The sequence below is a fragment of the Microcaecilia unicolor genome, chromosome 6, assembly GCF_901765095.1.
Source record: "Microcaecilia unicolor chromosome 6, aMicUni1.1, whole genome shotgun sequence".
In the NCBI taxonomy this organism is placed as follows: domain Eukaryota; kingdom Metazoa; phylum Chordata; class Amphibia; order Gymnophiona; family Siphonopidae; genus Microcaecilia; species Microcaecilia unicolor.
Genome location: NC_044036.1, coordinates 169,551,922 through 169,564,167, shown reverse-complemented (window position 1 = coordinate 169,564,167; position 12,246 = coordinate 169,551,922). Strand labels below are relative to the sequence as shown.

General features: G+C 41.8%; 1 protein-coding gene across 2 annotated transcripts in view; it reads left to right on the top strand.

The window, feature by feature from the left end:
* The first annotated feature begins 284 nt into the window (after positions 1-284).
* ATG7 (autophagy related 7) overlaps positions 285-12,246 on the top strand; it is a 337,049-nt gene continuing 325,087 nt past the window's right edge. For both annotated transcript variants that reach the window (XM_030205749.1, XM_030205748.1), the window contains exons 1-5: positions 285-368; positions 3,717-3,912; positions 4,001-4,055; positions 7,783-7,900; positions 10,060-10,137. In XM_030205749.1, coding sequence (XP_030061609.1) covers positions 3,735-3,912; positions 4,001-4,055; positions 7,783-7,900; positions 10,060-10,137 — 429 coding nt within the window. In that variant the 5' untranslated portion in view covers positions 285-368; positions 3,717-3,734. The remainder of the gene's footprint in view (positions 369-3,716; positions 3,913-4,000; positions 4,056-7,782; positions 7,901-10,059; positions 10,138-12,246) is intronic.

Genomic DNA, 12,246 nt, shown 5'->3' with positions numbered 1-12,246 from the left:
ATGCTCCACAAGCCAGCATGTTTGAAAATATATGCGAGATTAAATACAAATACTACCAACAATAAAGAACGACAACGAGGATGCAGCAGCTCATAGGTTTGCTTGCTTTGTTTGAGTGTACTAGATGACGGCTGCGCGGGGAAAGGGTAACAGACTACCATAGTTGGCTTCAACGTTTTAACGTCATCCCGACTCCTGTTTTCTTCACCCTCTTCTTCCTTAGTCTTGCCCTTTTCTGACGCAACTTCCTGTTTCCGGCAAGGCGGGACCCGTCCGGGACGAATAAGAGAGCGAGAGAAGTTGTCAAAGAGGGGCTTGGGCACCAGAGAAGGAAAGCTGCAGGAGTCAGGACGGGTGGTTGCTCACAGGTATGAGTTTGACAGCATAGGGGGAAGACATGATGGATTGGCGAGAGAGAAATAGACCATTGGGAGGGGATACCGGTCCTCGAATGCATGTGAAGAGAGGTGCTTGGCGTGAGGGCAGCTGAATGCGTGCGACTTGGTATCTTTAAACCGTCTTTTTGATCAGCGCCAGAGTACAGGTGTCTATTCTTCCCTGACACTAATGTTTGTCATTTTGGGATATTGCAGGGGAGCATTGCAGAAAAGTTGGTTGTATTAGGACCTAGGTGGAAATTAAAGTGCTGAATGGGGACCGTTAGTACAAAGAGGGAAAGTTAATTTTATATTTTTTCCCCACAAAAAAAGGTAGTGATAATAACTTTGTAAGTGTATATGAAGTTTAGGTAAGTTTCTAGTGGTGTTGGTGTAGCACACTTTGTTTCCTTAAGACAAATAAGTTGTGGTCTGAACTGTCAGTATGGAAGGGCAAAACAGGCGCCATGCCTTAAGTATCAAACTGTTAGGGCACCAGAGGATGGAAGTAAGGGAGAACTATGTACTTCTGTTCCACCCCTTTCTTATCTGCCCCCTGACAAAATACCCCTGTGCTCCCTGAACTAGCTAGAGGGAGATGTGCTAGGGAGGCAAAAGAAAGATATTGCTGGGGACTGTACTGTTCTGGGTAGGATGGTAAGGGGTGTATACAAGGTGATTACCCAGAACTTAGCCCCCATGCTATAGAGGGCCCAAGCCTGTCTAATACTGAAAGAAATAAAGCTTTTTGGTGGGCTTTAGGGCCTGTTTAACCTCAGTCATGACAGGCTGCTATGTTTCCCAGTGATGATCTTGTGTTCAGTAGTATGTAACTGGTGTCTGGAAGGTATCCAGATGTAAAAAGAGTGTGAAGAGAAATACTGTTTAAAAAAAATAATACATTAGAAACATTAGAAGCAGCAGTTGAGTTGTACCTTTTGATACATTTTATGAGAGTGCTAACTTACAGAGACCCCACCCTCTCAACGAAATAAGGTTTGTATGTGTGTTACTACAGTGCAGTCTCGATTATCTGATGTAAATGGGACTGGCTCGTTAGATAATATGGAAAACAATGGCAACACCTTAAAAAATGCACAGAATGCATAAAAACAGGCATAGGGTTAGGGTATTTGTATTTAAAAATATTATGTATTAACACTAAGCAGAAAAAAATTGTATAGTATAGGGCATGATTGTGCTTCTTGTAAAGCAGGCAATTTGAGCACAAATATAAGAGCAGTATACAGTATTTCACAATTGCACAAAGGCAATGTGAACAGAAATACAGAACTGAAAGGGAACCATATTTATCTACTGCATATTCAGCCTCACTAGAGTTACCTTCTACAGCAGGCAATGTGAACCGAACAGAGCTCACTGCTTTATCTTCTCCAGTCAATAACAGTTTGAAGTAGAAATGAAACTGGAAACTCTCTGGATCTAAGAATGAGTAAGAATAAAGAAAGTGCTGTAAATGTAAACGAACAAAGAGGAATAGGTTTACATACAGTACTGTACTGCATAAAACTCGTGCATAAGAATCTCACCATGGTTTGCTTGCTGCAAAAGCACGGTCTGAGATTAAAAGTGGTTCCCTGGCAGAGATTTGGTTTACGTGGAGGGGCATAATCTAACGCGAACGCCTATGTGTAAGAACGTCCATCTCCGAGAACGGGTCTGTGAAGGAGCGGGCCGAACAGTATTTTCAAAAAAAATGGACGTCTCCTTTTTTTTGTGAAAATACGGTTTGTGCCAGGCAAAATGCCTTGGATTAGCTCGTTTTTTGAGCTGGGCATTTTCGTTTTTTAGCGATAATCGACACCGAAGCGGCCTAGCTCAAAAATGACCAAATCCAAGGCATTTGTTCGTGGGTGGGGCCAGGATTCATAGTGCACTGGTCCCCCTCACATGCCAGGACACCAACCGGGCACCCTAGGGGATCCTTTTACAAAAACAAAAAAGTAAAAGAGCTCCCAGGTGCATAGCATCCTTCCCTTGTGTGTTGAGCCCCCCAAATCCCCCCCCCAAACCCACTGCCCAAAAGTCTACACTATTACCATAGCCCTAAGGGGTGAAGGGGGTCACCTACATGTCGGTACAGTGGGTTTGGGGGGGGGGGGGTTGGAGGACTCAGCATTAAGCAGCACAAGTGTAACAGGTAGGGGGGATGGGCCTGGGTCCACCTGCCTGAAGTCCACTGCACCCCCTAACAACTGCTCCAGTGACCTGCATACTGCTGTCAGGGAGCTGGGTATGACATTTGAGGGTGAAAATAAAGTGTTGTGAAACTTCATTTTTTGTGGTGGGAGGGGGTTAGTGACCACTGGGGGAGTCAGGGGAGGTCATCCCCGATTCCCTCCGGTGGTCATCTGGTCATTTAGGGCACTTTTTGGGGCCTTATTCGTGAAAAAACAGGGTCCAGGAAAAGTGTCCTAAATTCTAGCTAAAAGCTAGCTTTCCATTATCGGTGAAATGCGCCCATCTCTGTTCGGCCGATAACCACGCCCCAGTTCCGCCTTCGCCACACCTCTGACACGCCCCCATCAACTTTGTCCACATCCGCGATGGAGTGCAGTTGAAAACGTCCAAAATCGGCTTTCGATTATACCGATTTATTTGTTTTTGGGAGATAAACGTCTATCTCCTGATTTGGGTCGCAATATAGGCGTTTTTCTCTTTCGATTATAAGCAGGATAGTGCAGTGTGTCGGGACCAAAAATTGCTGCCATGCTTTAAAAGCAAGTCTCAACTCAAAATATCTTTAATATTCACTTTCTTTAGCATTTCCTTTACCATTATCCAATGCTCAAACATGGTTCGCTTGCTTCAAAAGCATGGTGTTGGATCAAATATTGTAGTGCAGTTCAAAACATCTTTGATGACTCCCTTGCTTCGAAAACAGGGTCCCAGGTCCAAAAATTGGTGCTGTACTGTAAAAACAAGGTCTGAGCTCAAAACATCTTTAACGGTTTCCCACTGCAAAAGCAGAATCCCAGGTCCAAATTAATGCATAGAAGCATAGTTTCAAACCAAAATTTGGAAGAGAAGCCATGCACTTTTTAACAGCGATGAAGGGTACATGAAGGAATATTAGGTGCAAAGCATGGTTCCTTTGCAGAGTAGCATGATCTCAGCTCAAACATGGCTTCCTGGGAGTGTGTTAAGCTGAGGGGGGAGTCTGTTGGATTAGCAAAGGTAGGATAATTGAGACTGCACTGTAGTTAATATTTTAGCTTTTGTCAGCACAGTAGCTAAGGTGGTCAGGCCTGTTGGCTAGCTTGTCCTAATGGCTGTTCTCATGATAATTTGCTCAATTTTTTTTTCTGTTTTTAATAGTTCTAGATTACTACACTGATGGCATCTGATACCAGTAAGACAAGTATTTCAGCAGAAGCTGGAAACCTAAAGCTTCAGTTTGCGCCTTTTGTTAGTGCCCTGGATGCAGGTTTCTGGCACCAGCTTACACAGAAGAAACTTAATGAATATCGATTGGATGAGACCCCCAGAGAGATCAGAGGATATTATTATAATGGTAGGAAGCATATATAATTCACATACAGTATTCTGACTATTTACTGCTAATTTTACAGTTTAAAATTATATATATTTCTGTGCTGTAGGTGATTCTTCTGGTTTGCCAGCTCGTTTAACTTTGGAATATAGTGCTTTTGATGTGTGAGTATTTTTGCTTTACTTAAAAACATTTCTGCTTCCACTGATGCCTTATCTATCTCTTCATTATTTGTCTTTTTTTTTTTTTTTTTCCCCCCTGTACTCTTCCACTCACTAAATTTAGGGGTACTTTTACTGTGCCATGCTAGAAAGTGGCTTGTGCTGCAATTAACATGTGGGTTTATTTATTTATTGCATTTGTACCCCACATTTTCCCACCTATTTGCAGGCTCTATGTGGCTTAAGTAGTACTGTCAAAGGCGTTTGCCCAGTCGTTTAGCAGCGTACTTCGACCACTTTCTAGTGCAGCTGAAAAATAACCCAGTGCACTAAAAAAAAATGTCCATGTGCTAATTTCCTCATTAGCGTATAGCCATTACCAAAAGGAGCCTTTACCGCCAGCTATTTAGGAGGTGGTAAGCTCCCGCATTACTCCTGCGCTAATCTGGTAGCGTGTGGTAATGTGCCCATGCTACCCAGTTAGCACAGGGCATGCTTACTACCCACCCTCTGTGCTACAAAATACTTTCTGTTTTCGACTGTGGGGATCAGCGCATTCTTATCACAGCAATGCCACGGGACACCTCAACGCACCCCACGGTGGTGCTGTTTTGGTTCATGCTTTCCACGTGGTAGCCCTACTGCCCTTTAGTACAACCTTCTTTCTATCTTTATTTTATATTTATCTCGTTCCTTTCCAGTGGTAGTTCAAGGCAAACTACATTCAGATATACTAGATATTTCCCTGTCCCAGCAGAGCTTATAATTTAAGTTTGTACTTTTGGCCTTGGGCAAGTCACGCAACAGTGGGATTTGAACCCTAGTCTCTCTGGCTAGAGCAGCAGACTATGAACCATTAGTGTACTCCTCTGCTTCAGTTTTCTCACATTCTTCTCCAGTCTTTTGGTGTCTATTGAGGTTGGAAGTGTATTTTTGTAAGTTAATCAGGCCTAGTGTTTTATATAAAATCACTCTGTCAGGTCTTGGTTTTACATAAGTCTTGCCATACTGGGACAGACCAAAGGTCCATCAAGCCCAGCATCCTGTTTCCAACAGTGCCCAATCCAGGTCACAAATACATGGCAAGATCCCAAAAAGTACAAAACATTTTATGCTGCTTATCCCAGAAATAAGCAGTGGAGTTTCCCCAAGTCCATTTTAATAATGGTCTATGGACTTTTCCTTTAGGAAGCCGTTCAAACCTTTTTAAATCCCTGTTAAGCTAACCACCTTTACCACATCCTCTGGCAACGAATTCGAGTTTAATTAAGCCGTTTGAAACAAGAATTTGTGCTCTGTTTTAAAAAAAAAAAAAAAAAAGAAAAACAGAGAAAGTCAAGCCATTCGGATGTAGGATGGACCAGCATTTTTAGCATACTGGTCCTATGGACATCCCTGGGGAGCAATGGGGCACCCTAGCGAGCACTACTGTGAACTTCATATAAATGCTCCCAGGTACACATCTAACCATTTTTCCATTATCTTGTCACTGAGCCCTTCAAAACCCACTACCCCCAACTACAGACCACTACAATAGCCCTTATGGATGAAGGGGGTACCTATGTTGTGGGTACAGTGAGCTTCTGGTGAGTTTTGGAGGGTTACAGTTTCCGCCACAACTATAATAACTTTTATAACAGGGCGCACACATGAGAAATCTGAAAAGGTACTTATTCAAGCCATTTTTAATAATGGCAATATAGACACCTGTGGGCCTTTATAAAGTAGGCTCCTAGGTCATTTGAATAACACGCGCATAACTGATGCATAAATTTATCTCAGCCTCACAGAATGTGGAAATTTGTGCATTGTACTGTACATCAGGGCTGCTGAGAGCGAGCCGGGGACAGGGCTGCCACCGCCGCCACACCCACCCCTCCCCCCACTTAGGCCTCTGCCACAGCCCCCTCACCTCAGGCTGCCGCTGGTCACCCCCCGCCCCCTTTACCTTCCTGCGTTTGCTGCTCCCTCGGTCTGTCACTCTCCTGCTCCTGTGTGCCAAGACCTGTGTTATCACGTTAACACAGTCACCTGGGTCCTGACACGCAGGAGAGAGACGGACAAAAGGAGCAGAACCTTCTGGCGCCGGGAGGCCGAGCCTGAGGAATCTTGCCCCCCCCCCCCCCCCCCCCCTCGGTAGCCCTGCTCTACACATGTACATGCATGTTTTATAAAATACGTACATATGTTGCAGTCCTGATTCCATACCATCCCTGGGAAAGCCTGCATCCAAATCACATGGAAGTAGCGGCAGACTTTCTGTGAGTGTACCTTTTTTGTGAGCATATGTACTTGTAAATTTTTATAAAAGCCCTGTTTAAAATATAAGAAATTTTACAATCGGAAGAAGCTTTATGAAATTGTCCCCTTAGAGAGTAATTTTCAAGGGTCTATCAATAAATAGGTGTGTTTACCTATAGAAAACTTCCATTGAAAATTGCTCTCCTGTTTTCCTCTGGTGAAGAAAAAAAGCAGCACTACACAGTCTGACTGAACTAGGTGCCAGGGTTTCATCTTGACATCTCAGTATGTTTTTACCCCTATACTTTGCACCTGCAAAGTGTGAAGCGTGGTTTTAACTCTACAGCTCTGGTAGCTGTATAAGAAGCCCCACAAACACTGAAAATTACCTTCTATGGAGACAGTTTTCAAACTGCATTGGGACAAAGATCATATATGTATATTTTTTTTTTTACAAATACACGTTACACCAATTTTCAAAGCAAAAGTATACGTTTATTTTTACTTTTTCTGTAGGTAGAATTTTAAATGTACAGCGTACACTCTCGTTCCTGATCTAATCACCCTTAGAAATCTCTCCTCTTAGTTATTGATGTAAAATATTAACTTTAAACTTTAGGTATAACATTGTTTCCCAACCTGTTTTGAAGTCGGACACATCTAACTAGTTTTCAGGATATCCATAAGAGAAGTTTGCATACATTGAAGCATATTTTCAAAGTACTCGGGGGGGGGGGGGGGGGGGGGGCAGTTTTTCCCGCAGCGGGTAAAAGGTAAAAGGACCCCAAGCGCACATGGCCATGCGGTAAGAAAACTCTTACCGCATGGCCATGCGATGGGGAGCCCTTACTGCAACCCATTGAGGTGACGATAAGGGCTCCTGTGCTAACCTGGCAGTAACTGGGCACTGCACAGCAATGCCTGATTACCACCAGGTTACTGCTGTGCAAGCCATTTTCGCAGGTTTTTGCTCTGGAAATGACGCGCTCAGGGCAGGACTACTGCCGGTGGCTGTGTTGGGCTGGCAGTAGTCCTGAAAGAGCGAGTGGTAAGCATGCGTTGGGCTTACCGCTGCTCTGTAAAAGGGCCCCTTAGACTTACAAAGTTACTTAGGGCTTCCTTTACAAAGCCGTGCTACCAATTTTCCACACAGCAAATGAGAGGAAGCCCATAGGAATTGAATGGGCGTCCTCCTAATTTGCCGCACTGAGAATCGGTAGCGCGACTTTGTGAAAAAGGCCCTCAGTAACCTATGGAAATTGTAAGTCTAAGTACTTTGAAAATTAGCCCTTTGGGGTTTCCTATATAAGCACATCTTCTTTTTTTATGCATTATGGAAATCCCGAAAGCACAGTTTGATAGCGGTTTCCCAACTCTCTCCTGGAAGCACATCAAGGCAGAAGATGGAATGAAAAGCCAGTGGGGGGGGGGGGGGCTGAAGGCTGCTACTGCTGCCCAAATTATGCAAGTACATTTTTCTTCTCTTTAGGAATATTTCAACTCCATTACGCTGTTGTCCAGCTGTGGGAACTCTATATAATACCAACACTTTTGAATCCTTCAAATTGTGTGATAAGAAAGCACTTTTAGAAAAAGCAGCAAATGAGGTGATGTAAAAATTCATTACACAAACTACATCTTCTTAGTAAAGTATTATTTTTCTATACATGTTGGAACCTTCCATATCATTTAATTATAGAGAGAAATTTCAGCAAATTGTAGTTGTGAACATTTTTATACTTTCCAACCTAACAGATGTTGGAAAGAAATTATACATAACATGTTGAGATTTTCTTTATGGGACCAAATTTGGCGTGAGGTAAATCAGTGAAAAGACATTGTTTGAAAATGGCCAGATCAGACTGGGGTTTCTAGAGAAATAGGCTCCTCCCCCCCCCCCCCCCCAAAAAAAAAAAATGGCTCGGTGCATTTTTATAGGAGAAGCAGTTCAGTTTTTGCAACATAGAAACTTTGACACAGGGAAGGGTAGCAATTATGGAATTGCTCCTTTCAATCTGCCTCTCTAAAAATGAACTGGGCCATTTTTGGAGGGAACTTATTTTTCTACCTTGGTTTGGCATGTGAAAAAGCATCAGGCTGCTGCCCAGAAAATTGTTAGAGGAATTTATTTAGAATGTATGAGGTAGTTTCAGACTATCATAAGCCTTATTTAACATTGAAATGATGTGTGTGTGTGTGGGGGGGGGGGGGGGGGGGGGTGGGGAAGTAAGATCTTGGTCCAACCAAAGATCCATCAAGCCTATCATCCTGTCTCCGATAGTGGCCAGTCTAGGTCAATACCCAGCAGACCCCAAGGAAAAGATTTCCTGCATCTCCTTGTCAGGCATGAGCGTTAGCTTCCCAAGTACGGCTTGACTAATAATTGTTTATGGATTTTTCCTGTAGGAATTTGTTGGAACCCCTTAATTGGCCATTGAGTGAAACAATATTCTCTAATTTGTTTCACATCTGTTACTATTATATATAAAGCTTTTCTTCTTTTTCTTTCTCTGCCCTATCAATATAATATAGTTCCTTTCTTCCTTTATACTATATTATTTTAAGATTGTAAACCACTTTGATTTTTTTTCCTGACAGGCATTATATCAAGCCTGAAATAAACAATATATTGGAGAAGGGACCAACAAATGAGAGAGGAACATGAAAGGAAGTCATAAGTGATCAATGCAATAGTCCAGGTTAAAAGCATAAGTCTTTAGCGTATATACCAACACTCGCTTGAAGACAATGCATCAATAAAAATACAACAAACATTTGCTTGAAGATGACTTAGCAAAAACAAGATGGCGCTGTAGAAGTAGCAAACATGCTGTGTACTTGGCTTAAAATACTTAATGTCATCTACAGGGAATATGTGACATTAAGGATTTTAAGCCAAGTCCATAGTGTGTTTGCTATCTCTGCAGTGCTCTGTTTTCGCTAAGACATCGGACTCCCTGATGAAGGCCTAGGCTGAAAAACGGATCATGTTGAGTCCATCTTCAGGCAAATGTTTGTTGTATTTTATTGATGTGTTGTCCTCAAGCAAGTTTTAGTATATATCCTAGTTAAAGACTTGTGCTTTTAACATGGACTATCGCACTGGTCATTCCCACACCTTTTTTTTGTGGTTTTTTTTTTTTTTTTAAATTTCTTGTGGGAGTGTTTGGTTTCTGTTTTCTGTTAGAAAGTCATAAGTGGCTTCACCTACTTTAGGGCATGTTTACCTAAGTGGGTTGAAGCACTGCAAGTTTTAAATTGTGGCAGATGTTAAAACACAAGTCCCATGGTAAATGCTTTACTGCAGGGTTTAGGTGGAGATTGGGCGAGACTGGCAATGACAGTTATTACATGGTAGAGAACTGCATGATAGTTGTCTCAGCTGCTGATAATGTGCCTGCACTTAATGCCACCTCAAAAGATGGTGTTAAGTGCATCCATGTCACTGAAAGTCCAGTAGGATTGCCTTTACTATGTAATGTTGGACTTGTGCAGTATGTGTGAGCCCTGTATGGTAAATGCAAAACGGATGCAGGCATATCCCCTGTATTTACCTCAAAGTCTTTGTGCTTACTGCACCTTAGCTTTTGAATTTAAGGTGTAGTAAGTACAGAAAACTTACCAGCCTTTAGTAAATATACCCATTTGTGTGTCTACCCTCATTGCATGTAAGTTCATTCACTGTCTGAGGTACTAGGGTGTCTCTTTGCATTTGAAGACTTGTACCCATCTCTGGGATTTTTCCATACCTTTCTATCCTTCACAGATTTGGGAAGCAATAAAATCGGGGAATGCTCTTGAAAATCCTATGCTTCTTAACCAATTCCTGTTGCTGACTTTTGCAGTAAGTAAACGTCGTCATTTTAATGTTCTGGTTGCATTTAATAGAATGTACTATGGCGTATCTTGTTGACACAATTTTTAATAATTACCTAATGGTAGGTTCTGTTTTCTTACAGAATAAATTCTTGAAATTAACGAGATAAATCAGTCATGAAATCTGGTATAAGATAATTTGTTATGCTATGTAGGAGTTGAAAAAGTATTTTGGCAATTAAAATCTATTAGAAACAATACAAAATAAACATAATATAGAAAATGGGAAAGTTGATACTCTAGTCATACTGCTACTAGCTTTGCCTCGTGGGCTATGTCTATAAGTAGTTGTAGAATAAACATGGCACTTCTATGCCCTGCTTTGTTTTGTGTGTGTGTGGGGTTTTTTTTACTGTTACACTGCTACAAATAATCGGTCTAATTTTGAAGCCTTCATCTTATCAACCCACCAGACCAGTCCAGATGCTTGGTGGAGGCTGAGAACTACTGAGCTGTGATATCACTTGAGAACCCTGTGCAGCCCTTTGGCCAGTCAGTATTTCTCAGTCTCCAGCACATGGTAGGCTTCCCATGCAACCTCTGGTAGTCTTGTAGACTTTGAGGTTATTTTCAAAGCACTTACAAAGTTTTATATAGGTTACTATGGAAATTTGTAAATCTAAGTGCTTTGAAAATACACCTCCACATAATTTTTGTAAGTCTTTTGAAAATGAGCACTTAAATTTCCATTTCCTTCATCAATCATATAAAACAAAGAAGGCAGCCACAGCCTGGGGGGGGGGGGGGGGGGGGGGGGGTTGGCTTTCTTTGTCCCATTTGTCTCCCTCCCTGCTTCCTTTCTACCTATCTGCCCCATCTTACAATCTCAAGCGGTCTAAGGGTATAGTTGAGGCAGGAGCGATGCCCATTAGTATGGAAGTATTACCATACTGGAACAGACCGAAGGTCTGTCAAGCCCAGTATCCTGTAATCCACTCCTGCCCATTCCAGCTATGACTGGGGCATCACTCTTGCCCTAACTAGACCATTAGGGCATATAAAGTAGTCGTGGGGGGAGTGCTACTTTTTTTTTTTTTTTTGCTGTGTCTGCAAATAATGTAGTTATGATCTTGCAGAATAGTTTATTTGGTAAATAGAGTGGTTCAAATAAATGCTTCCAATACAAAATTTTAGCAGAAATTTGTCTATAAATCTGGGATGATAAACTCCTTAAGAATTGGCCTCTCTGTGGATTTGTCAGCTGTCACTCTGTGTGTGGCTCCAGGACCCACCAAATGTTTTTAGGCTTACACATGTAATTTTAAATACTAAGACTGATTCTACAAGGATATATTTAAAAAAAAAAACCTAATTTTATTTTGGCTTAATTGCAAAACCCATAAATGTGACTCTTGAGTAACACACTTGAGAGATCATTAATGAGATACCTGTGTCTGCATATTGTTCATAAGCATAGAAAATCGTAGTTCATAATGTGTCTGCAGTTAGTCTGTTCCTCATTTTTGAATTCATAGTTGGGAAAAGTTTGTTTGCAAAGATAAGTGGAATCAAAAAGTGAAGACATTTCCCTTCAATCATCACACACAGTCACTCTGTATAACAATAATGAATAAGATGCAGACTTTTATGTTGCCCAAATCTTATTATACCAATATTACTAGTTGGGAATAGAAAATTTTCTTATGGTGGGGTAAAAACAGGGGAAGCATGGTCTGGAATACTCAGGAGTGATCTAAAAGGCACTGTGTCTCTCTCTTGCCCCAAGAATGCTGTTTGAGCATGAATATTCTTCTCCTTGCTGCCTGTAGTTCCTTATTTGTCACGTTCTGATTAAAGGCAGCACTTAGTCAACCAGAAGGCTCCATTTCTCTGCACACAAACTTACATGCAGAGGAGTAAACCTCACTTCTAGATGCCTGGATCAGAGAGATACTGATCATTTGTGTGGATTCCTTATTAAATCATTGCTTCCACTCAATCTCAAAGGCCAGAAGGCAGACAGTGGAAGGTTAGCCCACCAAAAATAAAACTTATTAAAGGAAAAGCAACATTGTCGGTGGATAGAGCTGAAAAAATCGAATTTTCTCACCTGAAGGATGTGGCACCGTCGGGAGGC